At 56.2% G+C, this 27,095-nt stretch overlaps 1 protein-coding gene across 1 annotated transcript in view; it reads left to right on the top strand.

Annotated features, from left to right (window-relative positions):
* The window catches only part of LOC115503507 (c-Maf inducing protein), a 233,021-nt gene that overhangs the window by 147,934 nt on the left and 57,992 nt on the right, over positions 1–27,095 (top strand). Inside the window, exon 3 of the mRNA XM_030299759.1 lies at positions 5,910–5,960. Coding sequence (XP_030155619.1) covers positions 5,910–5,960 — 51 coding nt within the window. The remainder of the gene's footprint in view (positions 1–5,909; positions 5,961–27,095) is intronic.

Genomic DNA, 27,095 nt, shown 5'->3' with positions numbered 1-27,095 from the left:
CCATCTAACTCTCCACCCACCCAGTCCGTTTATGTATCTGTCCGTCCACCCGTCTGCCCATCCGTCAGCCATGCATCCACGTGTCCATCCAGTCATCCATTCAACATCCCAGCCAATCTTTCATTTAACAGACGTTTCTCTGGGTTTTGCGGACGCAGTAGTGAGTAAATCAGACATGGTTGCTGACCTCATGGAGCTCACGGCCTGGAGAGAGAGAACAACGATGAGATCAGCACTTGCAGGGCAGGGTAGGGCAGTTAGATGAGCTTTCCACCGCCTGAGGTGGTCCGGGATGGCGAGGGAAAGGGAAAGGGGGGAAAGGAATTCGGGGCAGAACTGAAGGGTGCGTAGCGCAGCGGGCCCTGAGGGAGGAGGAAGGCAGAGTGTTCCCGGTAGGATGTGTGTCCGGTGTGAAAGCTACATGAGAAGCGAAGCAAGCCGGCTCATGCTCGGTTATGCTGCCGTGGCAAAGCAGCCCCAGCTTCTCAGTGGCTCAAAACACCAAAGGATTTTTTCTCACTCGGGCCACGTGTCCGTTGTGGGTCAGCGGGGAGTACTGCTCATGGAGCCGGTGCCGTCTGGCGTGTTCCTGGTTTTACCCTGCTAAGTAGCGTGCTGGCTCGTAGAGGCTCCCCTGGAAGCGACGCAGGTCACATCCACTCACACTTGGTTGGCCACGGCCAGCCCCGTGGCTCCGAGTACCTGCCACGTGCTGGGAGGAGAGCTGGACACTTTGCGGGAGGATGCTGATAAGACCACAGCAAGGCTGGGCCTCAGGTTGCTCATCAGAAGCGTGGCAGGAAGGGATGGGCTGGGCTAGAATTGGGTCCCTAACCTACGGCCCATGGTGTCTTCCAAAACTGCCTCTGTGTGCGTGTGTGTGTGTGTGTGTGTCTGTGGGTGTCTTTGCGTGCACCTGCATGTCTGTGCAGTGGACACATGTGCACTGTAGTTGGGTGTGATTCTGCAGCTTGTTTCAGGTTCTCAGAGGGATTCAGATTCCCATAAATCCCCCCAAAAACCAAGAACTCCGGAATGGGTGATCCTTGAAATCCCTTTGAGCCTCCAGTTCAAAGAGCCTCATTTGTTACGATGGACGAACGTAGCCACGGCCTCTGTCTTCCTCCAAAGTGCAGCCAGCCCGGAGGGCACAGCGAGGGCTGTGGCCACCTCTCCTCCCGGTCGCGCTGGGCAATGATGAGCCCAGCGGGTGGGGTGGGGGGACGTCTGCTGTCTCTGCCTCCCTGGAGCGGAGGCACGGAACCGGATGGCACCTCCAGCATTTGCCCCCGTGTCATGAGTCCACTCGGCGAACTTGGTGACCCCGGCTTCACCGGGGAGGTAGCAGTTAATCCGACGGGACTCTGTCTCCTTTCCCAGTCCCGTGGGTGGGATGGGGCTCTGAGAGTGGCGGGAAGGAGCGTGGTCCCAGCCAAAGTGCTGGAGGGGGCGAGGGGTGCGGAGGACAGAGAAGGGGCGCGTGCCAGACAAGCTGTAGCAGCGAGGGCAGTGGTGTGGGAGGGTCAGCTCCCAGGCAGGTGGCAGGGCCCTCGCACCTGCTCAGAGCTTCTGTGCCTCGCCTCAGAGTGAGGTGTGCAGAGCAGTTTGCTCGGTGCCTGGTAGGTGACATCAGCCGTGGTTCCTGCCCTGCGCGTCTCAGTTCAGCCCCGTGCCTTGGGGAGGCAGGCTCCCCGGGTCCACGGTACAGGCGGGGTGGTCCAGGGTCACACAGCTGTTTTCAGCTGGGATCCACCAACTGCTCCACTGAGCCCACACCTGCGTTCTTTCCAGAACGTGACTCTGACCTCCTCCAGTTGAGATGCTCACGGGATGATGGAGGCAGCTGGGAAGCTGGGTGTGGGCAGGCGCGGGGGCTCTCCCACGTGAGGAGGGACTTGGAACATGCAGGGGGTTCTGCCGGAAAGGTCAGGCCGAGAGGGGAGGTGAGCAGGGCAGGTGACATGGGGTTGTGTCGCTGAAGGAACCTTCTTCCCCTTCTAGACCGCAAGGCTGCTGTCAAACAGGACACAGCAGACCCAACGGAGACCTGGGGACGCGGCCCCAGGCACCAGGGCAGGGGAGGAAACGTGCACAGCCATCTCTCCTTAGCAGCAGGCCGGGCACGTCGAGGTGGAGGTCGAGGTCGGGCAGAGCCAGACCACCTGGGGGGTGGGAGGAGGGCTCGTGGTGGAAGCAGGGGAAGCTGCCGCTCCGGGGCTGGCCAGCGCCTTCTGGAGGAACAGCTGGAGAGAAAATGCTTTGGAACGTGCGTTTTTGAGAAGGAACAAGTGTCCAGTGGTGCCTTGTGGGTCAGTCAGGGCTCTTGGACGTAAGCAGGCAAGATGGACTCAGGCCGTCTCCAGCAGAAAAGGAATATACCGGAAGGATTGACGGGAGCCTGGAGAACAGGCTGAGGCAGGTGGTAGCACCGTGCCCCACCCAGCCTAGGGTTTCCCTTTAGCGGAAGACACCCCTCTGCCTCATGATGAATTCTTAACCCCTTCATCCCCACATTGCTTGGCTCATGACCCAGAGTCCTGGGCAGGGGCTTCTGACTGACGCGACCGACGCGGCCTGGATCACCTGCTCCTCACAGTCAACCAAGGGAGGGGCGCCCCACCCCCCCCCCGCCTTAAAAATCCCCAACAGGAGCTTGCGTGCTGGGGTGGCTCCCAGAATGGGAAGGGCTGGGCCTGGTCACGGGGAGGCCAGGTCTGTGTTCGATTCGGCGGCCGAGGCACAGAAAGGGAGTCACTGTCTAGTGCCTCCTACCACTGCTCTGCTTTCTCACCTCCTGCTTTGTGTGCGTGTTCATTCATTCTTGTGCAGCCAGCCCCACAGCGGTACCCGGTCCTGCTAATCAGCACGGGGGATTTGGGCATAAGGCTCTGCCCTCCGGGCACCTGTGTGGCTCAGTTGGTTGAGCATCTGGCTCTCGATTTTGGCCCAGGTCATGATCGCAGGGTCGTGGGATGGAGCCCTAAGTCGGGCCCTGTGCTCAGTGTGGAGTCTGCTTGAGATTCTCTTTCTCAGAGACTCTCTCTCTCTCTCTCCCCCCCCACACACACACCTTATGGGCATTGCCCGGTCCCACTGTGCACCCCCAGGACCAACAGAGCAGCCCCTCTGAGCACTAACTATCCATACCTCCCACACCGGTTTTCTACTGCTGCTGTCACACATTACCACACCTTTAGCGGTTCAGACAACACAAATTTAGTACTTGTTTGTTTCTAGTTCTGGAGGCCAGAAGTCCAGCACGGGGCCCACTGGGCCAAAATCAAGATGTCAGCAGGGCTAGAGCCTTGCGGAAGCTCTTGGGAGAATAGCTTTCCGTGCCTTTTCCAGCTTCAGAGGCTGTCTGTGTCCCTTAGCTTGTGGCCGCATCCCTCCAACCTCTGTTTCTGTCTCTTCTCTCTGACCTCCAGCCTCCCTCTTGTAAGGACCTTTCTGATGACATTGACTCACCCAGAGAACGCAGAATGACCTCCCCATTTCAAGGTCCTTAACTTCCTCAAATCTTAGCAAAGCCCATTTGCCACCTAAGGTGAGGCCTTTGCAAGGACAAGCATGTGGACCATCTCTGGGGGTCCTGTATTTGGCCTCCCGCACCTGCCCCTCTCTCTGGCCAACTTGGGTGTGTTAAAAAGCCCAGAGATGGTTGTGGGCTGGGCGTGTGCCGGGTAGGCTCACACCGGCCGGGACCAGCCCCTGAGAGCAGATCCAACGCATCTCTTCCCAACTGTGGTCCAGGCATTTCCCTCCTTGTGGCGTGGAAGCAGCCACAGTGGGATCGTTTACAGCACAGAAGGTGGCACACGCTGTGATCAGGGCTTTTCTATTCTGCAAGCCTGTTGTTCCACGTTTATCAGCACCCCACAGGCCGTGGCCGCACGGATCCTGTTTGTAAAGTGTCTACACGTGCCAGGCGCTGAGCTAAGCAAGCGTTTTGCGTGGATTATCTCATTGTTGGGGATCTTCGCGTCGCTCTCCCTGAGCATGGGGTGTGTTTTTTCATCCTAATGAACAAGAAGTGTCACAAGACCACAGAGCTAGGTCAGCACGGATGGGAGGTGAGTCAGCCACAGACCCTCCGGGGTGCTGCTGGTCCCGTGAGACTCCCCTTCGGCCACCACCTCCCCAGTCAGGTGACAAAGGCTCTGTGTCTTCAGGGAACTTGAACCCAGGTCTCTTGGAGACTCGGCCACCGCAGAGGTCCCTGAATCACACGGAAGGTGTCCCCCGGCCCACTCCCACTCAGGGCAGAGAGGCCAACTTGCCTTGTGTCCACAGGCTGGTATCAGTCTGCCAGTCTCTGAGTTTGCTCACGGGGACCTGGTACCCTTACCCTCCCGCACTGGCCACGGAACAGGTTCGTTTATTCAAGCCCAGAGATTTCCCCAAACTGTGCCCTGGGAGAGCAGCTGATGCCCCATCGAGGATCTGGGTAGGGCACCTGGATCCCCTTGACAGAGGGTGACCCGAAGTTGTACCCGCTTGTGCATGTGTGTGTGTGTGTGTGTGTGTGTGTGTGTGTGTGTGTGTCCATGCAGGCTGGGAACAGAAGTTGGACTTTCATACTTGGAAAGAAGCTCCAGCCTTTGTGAGAGTCCCGGGACCATGAAAGTCAGGGTCAACTTAGAACAGAGGGCTGCGGGGTCAGGCGAGAACAGACACTGCATTTCTGCCCTTAGGGATGGTGACTGGAAAACTTGGAATGCCAGAAACTTTGTGGTTTACAGCATGAGTCAGACTGCCTGGGTTCAAGTCCTGGTCCCACACCTACTCCCTGTGAGCCTGTGGGAACGTTCTTAACCTCCCTGAGCCTCAGTTTCCTCGTTTGTACCGTAGGGGTGACGATGCTGACGGTCCCGACTTCCCAGGGTAGACTGGCCAGGACCAAACAAGCCAGTCCACGCATAGACCTTAGCACTGTGTCTGGTGCACATTAAATGAGCCATAAATATTGCTGTTATCACCCAGAGCCGTGCTGGAACCGGGGGTGAGAGCCACAGCAGCGTGACAATTGCAGTGCCTTCCTCGGGCCACGATTCACTTGAGAGGGATTAGTGATGACGGTAACGGCAGAGGCTGTGTTTCTGTGTGAGCACGTACTATGTGCTAGGCCCGATTCTGTGCACCTTACGGGAATCCTTCCCAACCCTCACAGCATTCCTGCAAGATAGGGTTAGTGGCCCCGTTTTACGGAGAAGAAAATCCAGGCCCAGTTGCCAAGGTCTGCGAACTAGGGTGGTGCACCTCTGGGAAGATTTTGCTCCCTGCACAGTGATTTTTAACTCGAGTCCACCTGAGTTCAAGGCCAGGCGCTCTCTCCCATGACTTTCTGCGGTTGGCAAGAGGTTCATAAACCCACAGGCTCTGAAGCCAGCCTGCCTGGGTTTGAATGTACTTAGTTGATGTGAGACATCAGAGACTCAGTTTCTCCCCCTGTGAAATGGGCGTAGCCACCTCACAGGGCTGTTGTGAGGGCTGATGACAGAACACGTGAATAACAGGCGCCAGGTGCCTGGAGCAGTGCCTGGTGGAAGGGAGGCACCCGATCTGCTCCTACCACCGTGCCTCTCTCCGCTCGCCCCGGCCCCTCCCGTGATCCTAATGAAGTCAAGATACGTGTGCAGTGAAAGCTCTTCAAGCAGCCGGTGTCTGGAGTCACTTCTACCCAGCAAATTGTAAGCACGCAGCGGCAGTGATGACTCATTTCAGAAAAGTCCCCCCGGTTGCCACTTCTGTTTCGGTTTTTGCGCCCGAAAGGTTCAGCTGGGTGGGTCCCTGTGCTCGGGCCGCAGGGCAGACCCTGCTGGACGGGGCAGCCTGGGGCCCGCGCAGTAGTGCCCTGACATGCTGCAAGCCGGTGACCGGACCTTGCTGTCCTGTTCTTGTCGTTGCAGGCTGCCAACAGCTACCTGAGAGACCAGTGGTTCCATTCGCTGCAGTGGAAGGTAAGTCCTGACTCGGCGGCTGCTTTCGGGCGGCCGCCTCGTCTCGGGCAGCCTCCTGCCGGCTCAAATCAAAGCTCGTCTGTTACCCGGAGGCGTGAGGGCAGACGCCTCCTGCCTTCCAGACAGCTCAGCCCGGGAGCATCCCTCCAGTGCACGAAAGCCTCTCCCCCTTCTCCTCTGACGTCCGGTGGCTTTCTCCCTGCAGTGCCGAAAAGGCATTCCTGCCCCGTTGGCCGTTGACTTTGCTCAGGAGCTTTAGAGCGTTGGGCCTGCTTCCAAAAGGACCATAGAAGGGCTTGCTTTCAGAACAGGGGCCCGCCTGAGGGGCTGGGTGAGGCAGGCTCAGGGTCTCAGGGCTCTGGGTTCAAAGTAACTTCGGAAGGTTGCTCCAAACGTAAGTTTTCCAGGGAGTCCACCGCCCAGCCATTCTCCCCGCTCTTCACTTCCTGTCCGTTACCTGGTTCTTTGGCCCAGTTTTCCGGTTCGAGCTCTCCATAGGATGGATGGTCCAGAGCCTTTTAGCACATAAGGAAATCAGTCCTCTGCTCGTCACTTTCGAGACCCAGGGGCCAGATCTGCTGAGAAGGGACCTCCCAGCCCCCCGGGGAGTCCCCGTTGTGCTCCCCCGTGTGGAACATGCAGTCAGCGCCTTACTTAACACCCCGCCTCCCTGGCTCTCGCGCCTTCTGATAATTTTAGTTTAGAACAAGCCGTGACAGTCCTGTGGCCTCACAGAGCCAGCAGGGTAGGGCCGCGATGACCGGGGCACGTCCTGAGCTGTCGTCTTCACAGTGAGCCGGGGAGCCGCTGAGGATGAGTGGCCGGCCCTGTGCAGAGTTTAAGGCCTCGTGCCATGTTGGGATGACCGAGGGGACACTCGGAATTCCTCCCGTGCCTCTAGAGGGACGCTCATCACAGCCGGACCAAGGACGGAAATACCACCCTGCAGAATTACATTCCTGGCCCTAAAGAGGGTCACTCCCCTCCTCTCCCCGCTGACAGCTGCAGGGCCACTTGCTTTGTGCTGTGTGACAGTCTTGGAAACTCAATGCAAGTCTCCAGGGGAGGGAAGGGACGAGAATTTATTGAGCACCTACTGTGTGCTAGGCTCCTCATGACCATTTCACCCTTGCCACAGCCTTATAAGGCTGATTCCCATCGCTGCTCCCATTTTATGGATGGGGAAGGTGAGGCCAGGCTGGCCCCACTCCCATAGCTGGTCAGGGCTAGAGGCGGGGTTCTCCCCTAGGTCTCTCTCATGTCCACAGCTTGGCGAACATAGGCAGAAGGCAGCAGACTGCAGCTAGGAAGGCAGAGTGGCACATTCCTGCTCACAGAGTCAGCAGGTGCTGCTGAGACCTCCGTTTCCCCAGCGAGATTATCCCGCATCCCTGGGGCCTGGCTCTCTGCGGCCCTGCGTGTCCCAAGACAGGCAGGGCTTACGTCAGGACCTGCAGGGGGCCATCTGGGAGTTGAATGCCAGAGCATTCCAGGGGCAGGGAAGATAACAGGGGTAGTGTGGTCAGGGGGCCTACCTGAAGGAAGAGGCCATTTCATTGCCACACACAACGGCTGCCTCGCCTCTGCCCCGTTCTGTTCTCTGTATGTGTTTTCCATGTGAGCGGAAAACTCAGTAGGTGATTGCCTTGTTTTGTCCTAGCTCAGGAAGGGGCAGGAAGCACTTGGAGACAAACTGCCCCCTGGACAGGTTGGGAAAATGCCTCATTGCAAAGGTGGCCAAGATCAATGTCAAGGGAGCGGCTGGCTGTTTTTAGTGGTAGTCCACAGAGCTCTGCTTCCTGCCTTGTCCCAGTCTGCATTTTCTTTAACTGTCGTCTGCGGCCTACGGGAACACCTGAGAGGCAGCGCTCGGGGAATTCGTGAGTAGTGTGCAGCTACGAGGGCTAACTAAGAAGGTGGGCATAGAAAGCTGAATTTTGGGACACTGACTGGCTTAGAAAGATGATCGGAAAGTGACAATCTTGAAACGTGAAATTTAAACATGAAGGATCACATGTGGGATTTAGGCGATTGATTGAACAAGTACAAAAGTGGGGACCCCTGAGCTTCTAGCAGTTTCCAGGAAAACCTGGATGTCCGCACTCAATGTTAGTGGTGTTTGGTTTCTTTGTGGTTGTTAAATTAAAAACAAAAACAAAAACAAACAAACCCCAAAAGCGTCCAGGAAACCCAAGTCAGAGTTTCAAGGAACTGGTAAATGCCGGGCAGTGTGCAGCCCGGTCGTGAAGTGGTTGATGGGGACGTTTGTTCTACCTGTATAAGTATTCGCTTGTGACTTAGGTGTGTATAAGACCCTGGCAGTTTTCCTCCTTTGACAGTTGCCCCCACTCCAATAATTTAGGTATGCTGCCACCAGGTGGCAGTGGTATCTTAGCGTGAGCAACTTGGTTTCAGTTTTGATGAGACTGGAGGAGGGAGGCATGCTCCCCTTCCTTTTCAAAGTGGCAAAGAAATTTAAGGTGTTTGGAGGCACTCTGGGCTAGCAAAATTGAGCCGAGAGACTTGGATTCGAATTCTGGTTCTATAGCTTACTCGTTTTATGGTATGCATTGATTCTAGCAAGTGTTCATGAACTCAGATGCAGTTATGATGTGCCAGGCATGGCTGTGCACTTTTCTGCTCATTGTCCTTCAGGACATGGGGGAACCAAGGCTCGGAGAGGTGTAGTGACTTATCCATAGCCACACAAAGGATTTTAGTACACATTTGTAGGGCTGCTTGATCCAGCTCTGCCTGATTCTGAAGCTTTGGACTAAAGGGTCCAAAGAAGGATGTGACCTTCTGCCTCTCCTGTGACAGCCTCTCTTTTCCCTGCACTTACAACTAACCTTCTTGGGTTTTTCCTTTTATTTTCTTTTCAATATCTTTTTAACAAGTCAAAACTAAGAACTTGAGAAATCCTGCAGCCTCGGCTTGATTTTTTTTTTTTTTTAATTTTCTAAGTACTGTTTTTGTTGGTTTTCACCTATACTAACACGTATATGCATATTGTAGCCACAGGGCACATAGAAAACCCATTCTTTTACTGGTGAAGAATGTTGCCTATTAAATACTACATTCCCATTGGTTTAGTTTTTATGGAGTTGTTCTGGTATCTCTAGGGCATTCTCAACAGAGAATTGTTCCCAGAGGGGCCACAATTGGTTCTCTGGGGCTTAAAAAAACCTTAAGTTATTACAATAGCATGTGGCACTCCAAAGTTCAGCCCCACTCAACAAAATCTTTTATTTTATTTTTTTAATGTTTACTCATTTTTGAGAGAGAGAGAGAGAGAGTGTGTGTGTGTGAACAGGGGAGGGGCAGAGAGAGAGGGAGACACAGAACTCGAAGCAGGCTCCAGGCTCTGAGCTGTCAGCACGGAGCCAGACGCGGGGCTTGAACCCACAAACCATGAGATCATGACCTGAGCCCAAGTCGAACGTTCAACTGACTGAGCCACCCAGGTGCCCCTAAAATCTTATTTTTTAGCATTTAATTTCAAAGAGAAGAAGGGAAATGGGGGAGAAATGTTTAAAGGCTCCTGGGGGAAGAATAATTAGGAAAAGATTGAGAAATGCTCCCGTGGAATGTACCTCGAGTCGTGCTGTGGGACAAGGCAGTGTAAATACACTACCTGTGTGATGTTCTTGCCAGCCTCTGCTCCGTCCTGGGAATCCCGTGGTTCGGTGGCCTCAGTGTCAGACTTTGTTCTCGTGCAGTCACGGTCCACTTGGGGAATTTCCTCAGCCCGGGCCCCGTGTTTGAAGCATCATCTTATCTCGCTGAATAGTCGCTTGTTGCTGTCATGCATGTGTTGAAATCTCGAGTCACTGGCCCAAGTTCCCAAGGCAACCCAGAATGGAAGTGAGGTTTGACCCGCAGCGTCCCAACTCCCAGAATCCCCTTCCCTGCCCCCCCTGCCCCCCAGCAGCTCTGCTGTTCCTCTCCGGCCTCCTCCCTTTGACCGGCACTGTTCAGGGAGACTCTTCCCACAGGAGAACAACCAGCATCTCCAGGCCCAGGAAGGAGGGTGGGTTGGGCTTACTCTGGGCAGTGGGATCTCCCAGGATCCTCTGCGGCGGGGCAACTGTCCTGAGGGCTCCCTGGAGAGGCCAGCCCTGTTTGGTTTGGGTGGTTTAGCCCATGAGGCCAATTCCTGGGGGTGTGGAAGCATAAACAGTTGTACTGAGTTAATGAGGCCTCATCTCTGACTCACAGATGCACCTTGGAGGCCAGGTCCTGTAGAGACAGGCCTGTCTGTGTGTGCAAGGCCATGAGGGGACAGGCCTGCCTATGTGTGCACGGCCATGAGGGGACAGCCCGTCCCTGTGTGCCAGGCGCGTGAGGGCACGCTGTGTGTTTACAGGCTGTGAAGACTGGCCTGTTTCTGTGTCCAGGTTTCGAGGCAAGAGGCCTGGGTGTACACAGCTTGTTGGGGTGGGTGAGCACCTGGCCGGGCCGAGACACGCACCAGGCCCATAAAGGAGCCCCAAGAAGTCAGATACACCCACTTGGCATGGCTGACACTTCTGGTCCCTCCAGCGCGGGAAAACGGCCTTTGCACTTCCCCAGAGGGGTTCTCGCATAGGCTGTTGTGCACAAGCCTTGAAAACCAAGATGATTTTATCCCCTGGGGAAACCGGGGTCCCAAGAACAGTCCCCGAGGCCTATCCCAAGTGCCAGGGGCGGAGGCGTGGACTCTGGGGGAGGCAAGAAGCTGGCCTATCTTCCCGTCCCGAAGCTACGGGGCAGAGGAAAGCACCGGGCTCTGGGGAGGTCCCGGCCCAGCTTGTGTCCTCTCTGGCGTCCGCCCTGACCGCGCTGCCTCCTCTCCCCAGGCAGGTTCCCCTGAACCCCCGGGGTGGCCACGGCCTCGTGGGCACCCCGTCCTGGGCTCTGTCCCTCTTCTGTACAGAGCAGGAGGGTGGGAAGGAATGTGGAGTGCACATGCCCGTGCATGTGAGTGTGTGAGAGTGAACGTGGGAGTGAGTGTGGGAGTGAGTGTGCGTGAGCGTGTGAATGAATGTGTGTGCAAGTGTGTAAGTATTGTGAGTGTGTGTGCGAGTAAGTGAATATGTGTGAGTATGTGGGAGTGAACGTATGAGTGAATGTGTGGGCAAGCGTGTGGGAGTGAATGTGTGTGAGAGAATGTACGAGTGTGGGAGTGAGTGAATGTGTGAGGGGGCGGGTATGTCAGTCAGAGAGAGACCATTGCACGTGAGGGGGTGACCACGTTAGGAGTGCGTCGGGTATGGAGTGTGTTCATTTGGGCCTCAGTCTTCTCCTCTGTCAAATGGGGGTAATCCAGCACCTTGCTCACTGGGTCGTCGTAGGCAGGACGCTCTGCTGTGCGTGAAGCAGTTGGAAGGGGGCCGGCAGGCGTGGCCGCTGTGACAGCATCGCAGGCACCCCATCAGCGCGGCTTAGCGCCCCCCAGCCGTGGCACTGCCCCCCGTGAGGCATGTTTTAGAATTGGGGCGGGGTGGGAAGTGTCCTCAGGAGGGCCCTACCTGTAGGGGGTGGCTGGCCGTTCCCGAGGGTTTCTGAGCCCTGCCGTGCCCGCCACTTCACGCGCATTCGCTTCCTGAATCTTCTCGCGGCCCTCCAGGTCTTTACCACCCCGTCTCATGGATGAGCGGGCCAAGGACGCCGCCAAGGACAGCCAGTCAGCGTCCACGTCAGGCCGCCACTGAGCCTGACGTGGAGGTGAGCCGGTCCTGTGCTTGGAGCCCCCGCCAAGGCACAGCCACCATCCGGGTCCCTGGTGCACAGAGGTGAAAACTGCAGCCGGGAGCCTAGGTCACCTCTCCCTTCTGGCCGCCCCACTTGGGCAGGCTGGACCCATCGCCCCATTTCCACATGGGGTGGGGAGCCCCAGCTGGTGCCAAGATTCCCGGGCAACCAGGTCAGAGGGACAGAGGGCCCTAGAGCTGATGCCCCTCCCCTAGAGGGAAGCCCCCGGGGGGAGGGTGGACCCTACAGCGGGTGCCATCGCCCCCAACTATGACCTTCCTTCCAGACCTCCCTCCCTCTTCCCTCGTGGGCCTTTCCTCCGGGGGAAGAGCCACTTCTAGTCCTGCGTCTGTGGCCCCTTGACACCTCTGTTCGCGACCGCAAACCTCCCCGAGCTGGCGTCCCCCAGCACGTGTGTCCCGAGTCTTCATCCAGCTCCCCCCTCAGCCAAAGCAGCAGGTGGCCATTGTCATCCCATTGAACCCTCACAAATCTGCGGAGGAGCCTGGGCCTCGAATTTCCCTAGTTCCCTGATGTGGAGACTGAGGCTGAGGTTAAACAACTTGCTTGGGGGCAAAAAACTATTAAATCGCGGAGCTGGGGCTGAGACACAACTCTGAGTCCAGAACCTGGGAACTTAACCCCTGAGAATGCGGCTCCCAGCTGCACACGTGTCTGCGTGCCTGTACACACACACACACACACACACACACACACACACACACACGCTGGACAGTTCCTCACACCTGTGAGCTGGCGCTGCCTGACTTGCCTCCTTTCTCTTCTGCTGTGTCGCACACGTAGGGTCTCTGTTTTCAGTCTGACACACCATGTCATGAGAGCTTTTCATTTTTCTCTCAGTCTCCCACATTGTGGGATCCACATGTGTGGATTCATAGAATCCACAAGGATTCCATGAATTAAGCTCTGGCCTGGGAGTCCCGCTTCTCACAGGTCGGGGCTGATGGCCCCACCCTGTCCCGCGTGCCCCAGGATACACTGTCCGACCACCTGTGCTGGGCCCGGAAGGTCAAGCTCAGGACCACCCCGCCTCCACACCTGTCCCAGACACACTGTGTCCCCAGCGTCCCCAGATGCCAGCATCCTGGCTCTACGTGCCCACACCCAGCCTTGCTCCTGACTCCCCTTTGCCCTGGGCCACCCCCCCTCCCGTGTGGCTCCTGGTGGGCTGGCCTGCTCCAGCCAGGACGCCCCTTGGCCTGGAGGGAAGACGGTGACCCCCGCTCCCCCCTCGTCCCCCTCGCCCTCCTCCCTGTCTTGCTTCCTCTCGCTTTCCCCATCCTTTGTATAGCCACCTTGAAAACGCCTTTGCGGCCACACCGAGGGCAGAGCACTCTGCTGCTGCCGGCCCCACCCAGTGACTGATGTCACTCTCGCAAATACCCTTCCAGGCCTCATCTGCCTCTGCGCAGATGCTGTGGCGGCTGTGGCCAGGTGCACAGCACCGACCGTCCGGCCAGCTTCGGCACAGCGTTGCAGCTGAAGCGTTTCGTTGCATCCAGGCCCACGTGCATGCAATGGCTGCATAACATCTGTGAAGAGACTTTGGCCTGATTTACCAAACGACTCACTGTGGTCGGGCTTTCAGGCCATTCCCCATTTCCTCAATTATGGATAATGCAGCCGTGCGTTTCTCCCGAATCTAAGCTCCTACTTCCTTGGAACTTTTTTTTTTTTTTTTAATGTTTGTTTATTTGAAAAAGAGACAGCATGAGCGAGGGAGAGGCGGCGGGGGGTGGGGTGGGGGGTGGGCGGAGAGAATCCCAGGCAGGCTCCATGCTGTCAGCACAAAGCCCGATGTGGGGCTCAAACCCACAAAACCATGAGATCATGACCTGAGCCGAGATCAAGAGTCGGATGCCCAGCCAACTAAACCACCCCTGGAACGCTTTTCTAAGGCAGATTTCCAGAACAGTGGTTCCTGGGAAGAGTAGGGGTATATTTTGTGGCTTTTACCACATTTGCCAGTTTGCTCCCAAAAGAATAATTTCTGCGTGCCCAAAGGTGAGAGCTTGCAGCCAAGCTGCGTGGGTTCAAATCCCAGCTCTCACACTTACTGGTGATGTGGCCCTGGACCAGTTCCTTTCCTCTCTCGGCCTCCTTTTCTTCCTAAACGAGGTGGGGCTCACAGTAAGACCAAGCTCACTAGGTTCTTGTAGGATTAAATGCGTCCATAGCAACAAAGAACTTAGAAGGGCACTGGCCAGGGGCGCCCGGGTGGCTCAGTCGGTTGAGCGTCCGACTTCAGCTCAGGTCATGATCTCACGGTTTGTGAGTTCAAGCCCCACGTCAGGCTCTGCGCCGACGGCTTGGAGCCTGGAGCCTGCTTCCGATTCTGTGTCTCCTTCTCTCTCTGCCCCTCCCCCACTTGCACTCTGTCTCACTCTCTTTCTCTCTCTCAAAAATAAATAAACATTAAAAAAAATTTTAATGTGAAAGAAGGGCATCTGCCGTGTGACAAAGTGTTAGATCGACATTGATTATTCTTACTCTGCTTTAATGACCAAAGACCCTGTTTCCCTCTGCGTAGAAGGGTCCTAGCAGACAGTTCCAGAAGAAGGAAGGCCCATGCAAGCCACTCATGCCACCAGCCCCCAGGGAGCCCGTGACAGGCATCACTAATCAATCACTCTGCTCTTTTCCCTTGAGGCAGAACTCTTGCCAACAGAGCCCCTGCTGCCAGACTTGAGTTGAAGGAGGGAGTGAAAGCGTCCGCCCGCCCTGCTTCATGACCCCCTAGAGCATGGTGTGTGGAGCGTGGCTGTGACCCACGTCTAGCCTGGTGGCTCTGACCTCTGCTTCTTGGGGCTTGTTTGTGGGAGAAGTTGTCAAGCTTCCAGACAGACGCTGGGTCTGGTTCTCCCCTGCCTGAGAAAGTCACGGGTTGTCACCTGTCTGCCTCTGTGAAGGGAGGTAAAACAGGGCAGCCGGAGAAGGATGGGCAGAAGTCAGCCTCGGACCTTTTATGGGCCTGGCCACAGGTTGGCTTCATTCAGGTCGGGAAGGCCAGAATTCCATCCAGATTAATTTGTGGCGCTTGGTCAGAGAGGGCTCTGTGCCTTCCTAAGAGGGGTCACAGGGACTCGGGGAGACTGGTGAAAAGGGCACCTTTCCCAGGAGGCGGGGCTGTCCCAGCCAGGACAGCGTGGCGGGGCACAGGTCCTACCAGGCCGCTTCTCCGGCACTTGTGTGCAGTGGAACTGAGGGGAGGCCGCTGGGGCCCTCAGTGGGCCATCGGGGCCCTGTAACTAATAGCGATGAGGGGCCATCAGGGCCCTGTAACTAATAGTGAGGGCAGCATCAGGGATTGAGGCTAACAAGTGGCAGAGGGCTGGGTGACCCCAGGGAGGAGATCACATGCCCTCGTGGGCTTTCTTTACGGTAGAGAGAACGATGGTTAGGTACCTACTAATGTCAGGAGCTGTGCTGAGGGCTTTCCTGTGTGTGCTGTCTTGAAATCTTCCCCGAGTCTGATCAGGCCCTTCGAGAAGGAGTTGCCGGAAGGGTGCAGGGCTTGTCCACGGTTGCACAGCTAGAACCAGGCAGAGCTGGGATCTGAGCCGGAGTGCTCGGTCTCTGAGCCCAGCCAGGCAGAGGAGGGCCCACGTTCCCTGACCAGAGCTCTCTCAGGCACAGACATGGGGCGTGTTAGTGTGTTTGTTAAGTAAACTTTTCAGTAAGGCGTGGCATTCAGAAAAGTGCACGCATCAAAAGAGTTACTGCTGGATGAATTTCTCCCAAATTCTCACAGAATTGACCCGATGAACCATCACCCAGATTGAAAAACAGAGCGACTGCCTCCCAGGTGTCTCCTCGGCTCCCCGCCCCCCACTTCCCCCTTCAGAAGACCCCTGTCCTGCGCCTGGGTGGCGCAGTCGGTTAAGCGTCCGACTTCAGCCAGGTCACGATCTCGCGGTCCGTGAGTTCGAGCCCCGCGTCAGGCTCTGGGCTGATGGCTCGGAGCCTGGAGCCTGCTTCCGATTCTGTGTCTCCCTCTCTCTCTGCCCCTCCCCCGATCATGCTCTGTCTCTCTCTGTCCCAAAAATAAATAAACGTTGAGAAGACCCCTGTCCTACCTTCTATTAGCACAGATTCGTGTTGCATGTATGCGAACTTGGTATAAATGGAATCACATGTGTTGAACTCTTTTGTGACCGGTTCCTTTGACTCAAAATTAGAAGATTTCTCTCTGCTGTTGTGTTGGGCAGTGTTACTGTGTCCATTTGCTCTGCTGGGTGGCATTCTTGTTGAATGAAGGGGCTCTGTTAATTTGTCCTGTTGTGCAAAGGTATTTCTAGTTTGGGGCTACTGCAAATAGGACCCTTACAGACCTGTCTTTTGGTGAACATACGTGCACGTCCTGTTGAGCACAGGCCATAGGGCAGGCCTAGGGTCCCCTTTTGTGGACACTGCCCAGAGATTTCCAAAGTGGTCATCCCAAGTTATACACCCGCCGGCAGAGGACATTTAAAAATCATATTTATGGGGGCGCCTGGGTGGCTCAGTTGGTTAAGCGTCTGACTTCGGCCCAGGTTGTGATCTCACAGTTCACGGGTTCGAGCTCCGCGTCTGGCTGTGTGCTGACAGCTCGGAGCCTGGAGCCTGTTTCGGATTCTGTGTCTCCCTCTCTCTCTGCCCCTCCCCTGCTTGCACTCTGTCTCTCAAAAATAAATAAATGTTAATTTTTTTAAAAAAATCCTATTTATGAAGGCTTTTTTGATACTAAAAAGGACAAAAAGAACTAAAAAATTTCCCACTGCCCATAAATCCATTAACACATCTTAAGTTAAAAAAAAAACAAGCAATAATTTATTTACATGTTAACAAAATGCTTGCATTTCGATTGCGGGGTGTGGTGCGTTTTGACTATTGTATTCACCTGAATAACCACCACCGGAATTTCTGTCACCCCAGAAGTTTCCCTCATGCCCCTTTCCAGTCAGCCCCCGACTCCCCCAGGCACCCTCCGTGGACACTCGAGGAAAATGCGGGCCGTGGGAGTGTGTGGCGATTCTGAACGGCACACGGCGGGGGTCTCTTCCCCACGCCCTATTTCCCGAAGGCAGGCCTGTGAGCAGTCTCCCGGGGCCTTCCAGAAGTTTCTCTGAATGTCCCTCTTCAGGCACCACGCAGATCGTTTCACCCACACTGTTTGATTCCTCTCTCCTTTACCCTGAATTACGTATCACGGCGATCTGTGTGTTAGCCCACACGGATCCTTTTTATGGTTTTGTAGTACTCCGTTCAGACAAGGGTCAAATTGGGTGGGACTTTGTATCTTCCGGTAAAAGGGAAAACACTGTTGTGTACGCGGGGAAACCGAGTTCCTAAGAGAAAGGATGGCAGTAGGATAACAGTTGTTGGGCACCTACCATCTACAGGCCAGAGGCAGTGAGAGCAGCCTGCTGTGTAATCCCCACCCCTTCAGACGCCCCCCCTGCCCCCCTCAGCCATCCCCTTTGATAGGTCAAGAACCTGGAGTTGGGGGCCCCCCACCCCCCGGGTGGAATGACCTGCCCCGGGCCACAGAGCAGGAAACCGGCATCTCCTGGGCAGCAGGCCTTTCCCTGCGCCCTCCTGCCCCAGCCAGGGCTTTCCCAGCCCCCTCCAGAGGGCTGGCCTTGGGCTTTGGCCATCCAAGACACCCCCACCTCCTTGTGTGTGAAGGTCTTCCTGGGCCTCGGGAATGGCACATGACAGCCGGCTCTCCACATGGCCAAGAAAGAAGTGCATTTGTGGGCTGTTGGTTTTTTTTCTTTGTTTTTGGGTTTGTTCCCCCCCCCAGACACGGAAGGGGGGACCAGAGCCTTGGCGTGCCATCCCACGCTCGCTTTGATGGGGGCCGGTGAGTCACCATACAAGGAAGTTTTTTCACGTAAATGGTTTGCGGGTGAACTTGTTTTCTGCCCTTTAAGGCAGAGTTTTTTGGGTTTTTTTCTCTTTCTGTCTCTTTAAAGAAGAGCCTTTAAAACAAACGGGAGGCAGTATGTTGGCTAGCAAGACCTTCTGTTCCGCGGGAGTCTGCACCCTTTCGTGGTGGGGTTGGTGGGCAGGGAGCCCCGGAGAGGCGGACGCCGATTCGCTCTCCGCTGGGGCCGCGGCGGGTGGTCTGGCCTCAAGGGGAAGGTGGCCTTCTGTTCTGTTTGCCTCCAAGGCTCCTACCCGACTGTTAGCTCTGTTGGCTCGGAGACCAGGCCAAACAGACTCCAAAAAGAGCAGCACCTGTCCCCACAGAGGAATTAGGGCCTCGCCTCACCTGATGATCATAAAATACCCAGCGGGACAGCCAGCTCAACTTTCTGGATGGAACGGTGTTGTGGAGAGAGGCTAACTGACCAGGAGACGAGGACAGAGCCCCCCCCCCCCCCCCCCCCCCCCCCCCCGCAGCCTTGGTGGCCATCACCCCTGCCCCCCTCCCTCGAGAATCCTGGTGCCTTCTCAGAGCCAGACACGGTTTCACAGAAGACGCTGAAGTGGACGGAAAGCCCCTTGGGGGGCAGCGGAAGCCACCCTGACAGTTGGCAGAAGGCCAAGGTGGTTTGTTTGGTGGGGCGGGGGGCGGGGGGCGGTCAGAGAAACACGGGGCGCCAGGCAGATGTTTGGATAAGACCCTTTGGCAGCGTGGATGGAATCTGATTTCCGGTTGGAGCAGATGTTCAGGAACGCGTGGACCCTGAAAAGCACACCCGGGAAGTCGGGGGCCAAGTCAGCATTGACCAAGCGGCCCATCCGCGTCCGTTGGCTCTGAAGCCTTTGTCACCATCCGCTCGGAACTAGAATGCTCTTTATCTTCTCCCAGCCACGGACAGAGGGGTTCTGAACCGGTGGCTCTCAAAGTGGGGTTCCCAGACCAGCAGCATCAGCTTCCCCTGGAAATTTAGGAGACGTGCAGACCTGTCCCATAATCCTGAATGTCCTCCAGGTGACTCTGATGCCCACCGAGGCTCAAGACCTGCTACAGTAGCTTAAAGAAAGGGGGAAGAGCAACAGACATCTATTGAGTGCCTACTGTTTTCCCTCTGCTTCACCTGTGTTGTCCTGTTGAGGCCATACAGTGTCGCAGAGGGGTGGGGATTATATCCCCCTTTCACGGACAAGAAAGCTGCCCGTCAGTTGAAATAACTTCCCCGTGTGTCCAAGCCGGAATTCAGACCCAGGTCTGAGCCTCCTTCTGTGACCTCTGCACCCTGTTGCTGGGTTCCTCTTGGCCCAAAATCAAGCGTAAACAGCTGAACGTATCCGTAACTTTTGGATCACTCTCCCAGCATCTCCTCCGCGTGTGCGGATAACTGAGAGTCACCATGATGAACCCCCGCCCAACCCCCCAAGCCCCTCTCCTGCCTCCATCTTGAGCTTCCCCCAGGCAGGGAGAGCTCTCCGTGTGCCTGTCTGCAGGGCCCTCCTCTTCAGGGCAAGGACAGCCCCCACGTAAGTGCCACCCCTCCAGAAGATCCCTACTCAGGAAGGCGGGGTAGACCTCTCACCATCGCTACCTGTCTGCACATGCACACTGGAGAGCAGCAGTGAGTTAGGGAACTCTTTTCCAGCCTGTGAACTAGGGCCCTTGGTAGAAGGAGCTGTGGCTCCAGCCCAGAGGAGGAGGCCCACTAGGAATGGAGGGGTTCCCAAACAAAGGGATGAACAGATCCGATGCCCTTTGAAGTCATGCGAGCACTAGATAAACTTCTGAGACAAACACCGGAGCCCTCTCCCCACCCCGGGTTGAGATGCTACCAGCTTGAGGCCGAGCAAGGGAAGTCCTTATTTGGGATAGAGACTTCCCTTTATCAGGCCCTGAGGAAACAGGGCCCCGTGCTGTCCCTGCATATCAGGGAGCAAACCTCACTAGGGCCCGGCCCCTCCCACATGGCAGAGAAAGAGAGCAGCTTCTGGTACAGTATTTGTACATTTAAATTTATTTGGTGGGTTGCTATTAACCAGGGGTGTTTTCTCAGAAAACGGCATCTCCGATTCAGGGTTAGCGAGAGGCCCCCACTGCTGTTTTTAGTCCGTGTTCAGGGTTGAATGCGCTCTCCGGGCACAGGAACTCCCCTGGAAAAGCCATTGCAAAGTAATAGGATCTTCTTAAGCGGCAAGTTTTAGAAGTGGGGTCTCAGCCATGCCTGGGATGTGCAGTGACTGTGTGGCGTTTATCATTCGGACGGGTGGGGACGGGGGTCCGGATGTTGGAGAGCTGGGGAGGATGGGTGGGTTGCCTTCTTGGAGACCCTGGTGGTGTGGCCCCCAGGGAGGGGCTCTTCGATAAAGCTGCCTGGCCAGGAAGGGCGGGCGCTCAGGTGTGGCGGTCACGGCCACCGACGGCCATGGCCAGAAAGACCTTCAGGAGGATTTGCCCAGAGGGCTGAGATCAGACGGGAGGACTGCCCTTTGCTTCATTTTAATTTTCTAAATGTAAATGCTACCTTTGCCCAGTGAAACTCGAGGTGGCTTTACAAAAACACACAGCGTGGGGAGATCTGTACTGATTTTGAGCGCCTTCCTCCGGGGGTTAGGAGAGGAGAAGCAAGACACAGAATCTGTGTATAACGTGATGCTCCTTTTGTGCAATGAATCGGGGGACAAAACAGCAAAAGCTGAGGACCAAAATAAAGCTCTGTATTTGCATGTGTGGCCGTGGGGAAAGATCTGAATGAATACATGCCAGGGGCAGCACACTGCCCAGCCTACCGCCCGTTTTTATGAAGAAAGGGGCTTTGGGGGGACACAGCCCCACCCATTCACGCTGCCCCAGCAGAGTGTGGCCAGAAAAGCCTGGAATGTTGTTATCTTTACAGAAAACGTTTGCCGAACCCCAGTATCCGTTGTGGTGTTAGCACGGGTTCAGGGCCACAGGGGTGGGAGAGGCGGCACGGGAGACAGGTGAGGTTAACAAAACGCCAACGTATATGGCGTGGGCTAAATTTATGCAAACTTTTATGCTGGTGTGTGCGTGCGTGCGTGTGTGTGTGTGCACACGTACACACAGAAAGGGAACCCGTTACATCACGGGCACCAGCACACAAACGTGCCGCCCGTGAGCCCCACGATGGAATTCTGGTGCTCTTTACTCTCCGCCCTTAACACGGTCTGTATGATTCCCTTTCCCAGTGAACATATTATTTCAAAAACCAGGTAATCTACAGGAACACGGAAAAGTCAAAAACATAGGAGCTCAGATCCCTCCCAGTTCTAAGAATGTGGGATTCTGACCGCTTTGAAAATTCTGTGGAAAGGACACCACCGCCTCCATGATTCCAGTTTCTGAAACCTTTGGGGTTTTTTGTTTTTTTTTAAGTTTCTTTTGAATGAAATAAATGCACGATACACGGATAAGGCTTCCTGAGACAATTTGAAAATTTACGGGTAAAGCTGAAGCCCATCCTCCCCCCTTGGTTTTCCCTCAAGCCACTTCCCTCTGCAGGGAGACAGCTGTCATCAGCCTGACACTGTGGCCCCCTCTCCCCCCGCCACTACGAGTTGGATCCTGTTTGTGGAGTGCGTGTGTGTAAATATACATGCACACGTGTGCGTGTGTGTGCGTGTTTGCTGCCACGTTTAGTGTTGTCGCGGACGTGGAGCCCATGGCAGACCTAGTGTCCTCCGTTCTTGTGACCGCTGTGCGTGGGGGCCACGGTTGGCTCAAGCACGTCTCCACCGATGGGGGTTTCTCGTCTCCCCCGATGGGGGTTTCTCGTCTCCCGTATTTTTCCTCAGAGGTTGACAGTCTTCAGTCGATGTCCTCCTGGACTCAACAGTACCACTTACTGAGCACCTGCAAAGTGCTGGGCATTCAGCCCGAAATAGCACATTCAGTCCCGTCAAGGCCTGCAAGAGGCGGGAGCTGCTATTATCTCCATTTTGCAGATGAGGAAAGTAGGGTTCGGAGAAGTGATAGAACTGGCCTGAGGCCGCACACGACAGAAGTCCAAAATCAGATATGCCCCGCGCTCGGTTCATTGTACTGCGTGTTCCCGAGAGTCAAAACAGGGGCCTTGTCTGAGCCTCTGAGTTCCCAGGAGCTGACTGGCCGGGGGGGTGGGGGGGGAGGCAAGCCAGTGAAGGGTGGGGAGGGTGTGGCTGAGTATGAAACTGGGGCTCCCTGCCGGCCTCCCTAGGGTGCTGTGATCACTCCGGAAGGCACGTACGGCCCCTTCCCGGCTATCTTCGATGGTATTCCACAGCAGGGGGCTGCTGGGGGAAGCGGCCTTCCCTGGGGTTACGGCCAGGTGGAGACAGGGGTGTGTTCCCAGAATGCTGTGGGCAGGTCCCGGGCCATACCTGTGTGTGTTCTCCCAGTCTCCCTTGACCATGACTAAGGAAAGCAGGAGACCTGAGGAGGGGTCCTGGTTCAGACAGCTGGCTTTCACCCCAAGTGGGCAGCCACCCCTCCCCCATGTTGTGGTCTCCTTGTCTGTACCGTGGGGTCGCGCTTGCCCCCTTAGACTGCACCAGCAGTACTGACCCCTCAGGATCCCTCTCGTAAATAGAATCATACGGTATTTGCCTTCTTGTGACTGGCTTGTTTCATTCAGCATAATGTCTTCAAGGTTCATCTGTGTTTTCGTGTGTGTCTGAATTTCCTTCCTTTTAGTACCTATAGTTCCTTCCTTATACGTACCATATTGTATGCACTGCATTTGTCTGTCCATCCACCCATCCGTGGACACTTGAGTTGTTCCCACCCTTTCACTGCTGTGAATGATGCTTCTGTGCACATTGGTGTTTAAATATACTTTATTATTTTTTTAAGATTCACTTTTTATTTTTAGAGAGAACATGAGTGGGGCGGGGGGGAGAGAGAGAGAGAGAGAGAGAGAGAGGAGAGAGAGAGAGAGAGAGAGAGAGAGAGAGAGAGAGAGAATCTTAAGCACACTGCATGTTCACCATCAGAGCCCGATGTGGGGCTCGATCCCACGACCCTGGGATCATGACCTGAGCCGAAATCAAGAGTCGGATGCTCGACCGATGGAGCCACCCAGATGCCCCTAAATATACTTTAAAATTTACCAGTGACCCCCAAAATATGGGTGCCAGGCTCCACCTCGCCCCCAACACCCTCCTGATGAACTTTTCCCATGATCGGACTCTGTCATTGGAATATTGTTAAACCCCCTAAGTGACTCTGACGTGTGACCAGGATTGAGAACCCTGAAGTGATTGTCTCGGGACGACACTTAGCACGGTGCCCGCCACAGGAAGCCCTGGGCCGTCAGCCGGTGTGATGGGGTTCCCTTGGCTCACGTGTGACCCTCATAAAAGGAAAAGGAGTTCCGTTTTGACTCATGACTCCTCTCTGCCAAGGACCTGAGGTGGCCTTGTGCTAGCGTCCTGGCTGAGTCTGGGAGCTCTCCCTGCCGCTTCCCTGGGTGTGCAGGTGGCTCCTTGAGACACGGCTCATGTTGCGGGTACCCAGGTGTGCAGCCAACGCAGGGCCAGGCTCATGCCCTGGGGTAACAGGCTGGACGGGTGTCGAGCATGAGCACTAGCATTTCCACCCTCCGAGGGAGCGAGAAAGACGCCAGGGTCACGTGTCCCCCAGGAAGAGAGAACCCTACAAATTCCACAACAAGGCAAAGTTGGGAGAGGCTGCTGACGCACCTTGGGTGTCGTGCCCCCTCCCACACCTCCACATACCCAGCAGACAGGCCCCGGCTCCAGCTTTGTAAAATAAAAGGGTTGGAGGGGTCGGCTTGAGTGACTGCGGCGGACGGAGGGAACCATCAGGAGCCAGGATTCCCGGGGTCCGTCCTTGCTTCCCGCGTACCAGCTGTGGGTTTCCTGGGGCAGCTGTGGCAAAGCGCCACCAACCAGGGGGCTTAAAACAACAGACACTCATCCTCTCAGAGTAGTGGGGCCAGACATCCAAGACAAACGTGTCCCCTCCACAAAGCTGAGCCCCCATCCAGACACCCTAAGGGACATCCTTTTCCTTGCTTCTTCGGAGCTGCTTGGCTTGCGGACACTTCGTTGCACCCTCGGCCTCTGTTTTCACGTGGCCGTTTCTCCCTTGTGTATGTGTGACTTCACGTGGCCTTTTCGTAAGGACCCCAGTCGCTGGACATAGGGCCCACCTGCGATGCAGCCTGACCTCACCTTCACTTGATTGCCCTGCAAAGACCCCTAACTCCAGATAAGGTCACAGTCACAGATGCCAGCGGTTAGGACTTGGACGTATCATTTGGGGGACAGAACCCACAACACCAGCTGTGTGACCCCAGGCAAGCTGTTAATCCCTCATCCCCTTTCTCCCGTGTATGATGGGGACTGGGTGCGCCTGTCCGCCTCGTAGGGGACATCGGGGACATCGGTCTTACCCGGAAGCTTCTTAGAAATCCAGACTCCCGGGCCTCACCTGGCTCTACAGAGTTGGAATCTGCCTTTTAACAAGACTCCCCACACGGGTTTGAGGAGCACCTGGCGGGTTTGAAAAGGCTGGGTTCGGTGTTGGCACGGCAGAAGCACTTGGTACGCGTCAGCCATTATTTCCGGTTTCTGTTTTCCTCCCTTTTACAAACACTCAGAGCACTTTCCATGGGCCCCTGAGAAGGTCCAGTGACCACACGGAACCGTGAAGAAACACACCAGGCACAATCCCTCCCCCAAGGAGCCCCGAGCTCAGTGAGAAGAACGGCCACATGCAATTTTTAAATGTGATCAAACGGATCCGTGTGATGTTTGGATTTTACCAAGAGTCTGGCGGGCCCCAAAATGCCAGGTGGGTTGTAGTACCCGGCGGGGAGCCTGGCTCCAAGGCCCGTTCCTCTCCTCGCCGGCCAGATGCGTGGTTGCCCAGGCAACCGGCCGATGCCCCCGAGACCACGAGTAGGACACCGTGCCCGAGTTCCTGCTGTTTCCTTGGAAGCAGTTATGACTGCTGAGAGACTGCCCAGCAGGGGCGCGGGGGGCTGAGTGCCCATGCTCTCTCCCCTCTTTCAAGCAGGTTGTCCGTCTCCCCAGGACCCGGCTTTCCAGGCAGATGCCAGCTGGGCACCCAGCTGCACTCAGTCTGGAACCGCCCCTGGGCGGCCTCAAGTCTCCAGTTGCAAGGACTTCTCAGCTTCCTGGCAGCAGGCAGCATCCATCAAGGCAGAGGAACTCTCGGGTGCGTGCCTCTCAGAGCGGCTTGGTGGTCGGGCCCTGAGGGTCCACAGCTAGGCCGCTGTCAGTTCCAGCCCTGGCTCTTGCTTGCCACCTGACTTAACCGCTCCCGGCCTCTGTTTACTCATCCATCAAATGGGCCTGGTTCTATCACACATCTAGTTGAGTGGCTGCAAGGCTTCAAAGCAGTTATTTTCCACGAAGAGCTTCACACAGGGCCTGGGCCGCGGAGAGCGCTCCAGGCGTGATAACCATTAGGCTCTTGTGTCATCAGGCAGGGTGGTTTTTCCTGGAACATGGTAAGCACCGGGTAAGCGGTAGCCGCGGTTTGTGTTTCGTAGCTTTGTTAGCGTGAGTCGGGGCCTGGTTTACGTGCCAGCCGACAGGGGGACCAGGGCTGGGCCTGTGTCTCGTTTTGTGTCCTTTCCCCTACTCCCAGCGCCCCCGTGGAGCCAGTGCCCAGAGCAGGTGTCCCTACCCTTGCTCCTCGTGAAAATCCCGAGTTCCTGGAAGGGAATCACTGATGAATCCATCTGTTAATTAATTGGACCAGCAGGGAACAGCTCAGTAACTGGATTGGCTAAATTAGCATCTCTGTGCACGTGCACGGGGGGTGCTGAGAGGTGATGAGCTGACTCAGGTTGATGGTGAAGACCAGGGCCAAGTGGGCAGTGTGGGGGTGGCACGCAGGGGCCGACCACAGGCCTGGCTTGTGTCTGAAGGCAGGGTGATGGTCCCTAAGGCTAAAAGGATTGAAGAAGTGGCACCCATTCTGGAGGACCCGCGGCCCGAGTGTTGGGGCCCCCGGAAGCACGCGGCCTGGCAGGGATGGCGACTTGCCTGCACAGCCCATACTGAGTCGCGAAGGAATGAGGAGGTCAAAGGCCCCTGTCTAGGAATGAGAGAAGTTGCCCAAGCATCCATTCTTCCTGGGTGTGCAGGGGACGTTTGGGAACACCAGCCTCAGACCTGGGAGGGAAAGTCGGAGGAGCGGGGCAGGTGGGTAGGCCCCAAAGTGCTGGCTGAGGATGGGGAGAGGCAGTGAGCATGCCGCTGGTCCTCTGGGGGCATGGGGACGCGGGGGGACCCCGAGACCGTAGGACGGCACTGCCCAATAGAACTTTCTGCAGTGGTGACGACGGTCTTTCTCTGTGCCGTCCGGCATGGTAGCCGCTGGCCACTTGTGGCTTTCCAGCAGCCACAGCGTGGCCAGTAGACCGAGGCACTGGATTTTTAATCCTGTTTCATTTTCATTAAGTTGAATGTAAGTAGCCACGTGGGGCTAGGGACGTGGGGCCTGGGCGGCACAGCTTTGGGCCGTCCACCGGGGGGCACTTCTAAAAGCCAGTCGGTTCCTCCCTGGCTCGTTTTTCTCGTTTTTCTCGGCAGCTCCGAGGAGCTCCCGTGCCTCCCTTCCTTTAATGACAGGTGGTGGGGAGCATGCGTGCTGTCGCGAGCCTGAGCCTGGGAGGCTGCGGCAACCAGCAGAGCAGCCCCATCACCGGGAGGCGTGCTTCCAGCACGTTCTGAGTCACGCCTCTCCCGGTGAGGGGCACACTCCCGGTGACAGCTTGTCTCCCGTGGAGTTGCCGACAGGCTCTGCTTTCCCAGGCCGGAGAACCCCGGGCGTCTGCGGTCGCCTCTGCCGTGGGAGCAGTTGCCGGAGAGATGGCGGGTGTTGCCCAGGTAACGTCCCCTCCCTGACAAGCAGAGGGCGAGGACGGCAATGGAGTGACTGACTGTGCCACCCGGGAGGCAGGAAGCTTTTCCTGCTGGCTCTGTTGTTTCGGGAGCTGGCGGGGCTGAGTCACGGATGCCAGGAATCCTCCTAAGTTCCACCTGCCCCAGGCCACTCACTCCTGTCCCTTGGTAGGTGATAAGAAGGTAGCTGTTTAGCCAGCAGCGGGGCTAGGTGCCTTGTATATGTTATCTCACAGGAGAGCCACGGGAGCCTTTGGCAGCAGTTAGCCTGACCCCCCGCGTTGCGGTTGAGGCAGCTAGGGTACGAGTAACATACTGTGAGTTCCGTGCGCACTGGGACCTGTCTGCTTCGCTCACCGTGGGGATCCTTAGTACCGAACACAGCGCTTGGCCCATCATGGGAATTTTTGATGAATGATTGGACAGATGGTGGATGGATGCCGGGAAGGACGGATGAGTGGGTGGATGGACGGTGACAAAGGTGGATGGCTTGGGTACACGGGTGGCCAGGTGAATGGGTGAAGTAGAGCTTAGATTTCTACTAAGTCTGCTGTTGAAACACCTGCGCTCTTAACCACTAAG

Source organism: Lynx canadensis, chromosome E2, assembly GCF_007474595.2.
Source record: "Lynx canadensis isolate LIC74 chromosome E2, mLynCan4.pri.v2, whole genome shotgun sequence".
Lineage (NCBI taxonomy): Eukaryota > Metazoa > Chordata > Mammalia > Carnivora > Felidae > Lynx > Lynx canadensis.
The sequence above is the reverse complement of the archived record's forward strand: the minus strand, read 5'-3'. Positions and strand labels throughout refer to the sequence as shown.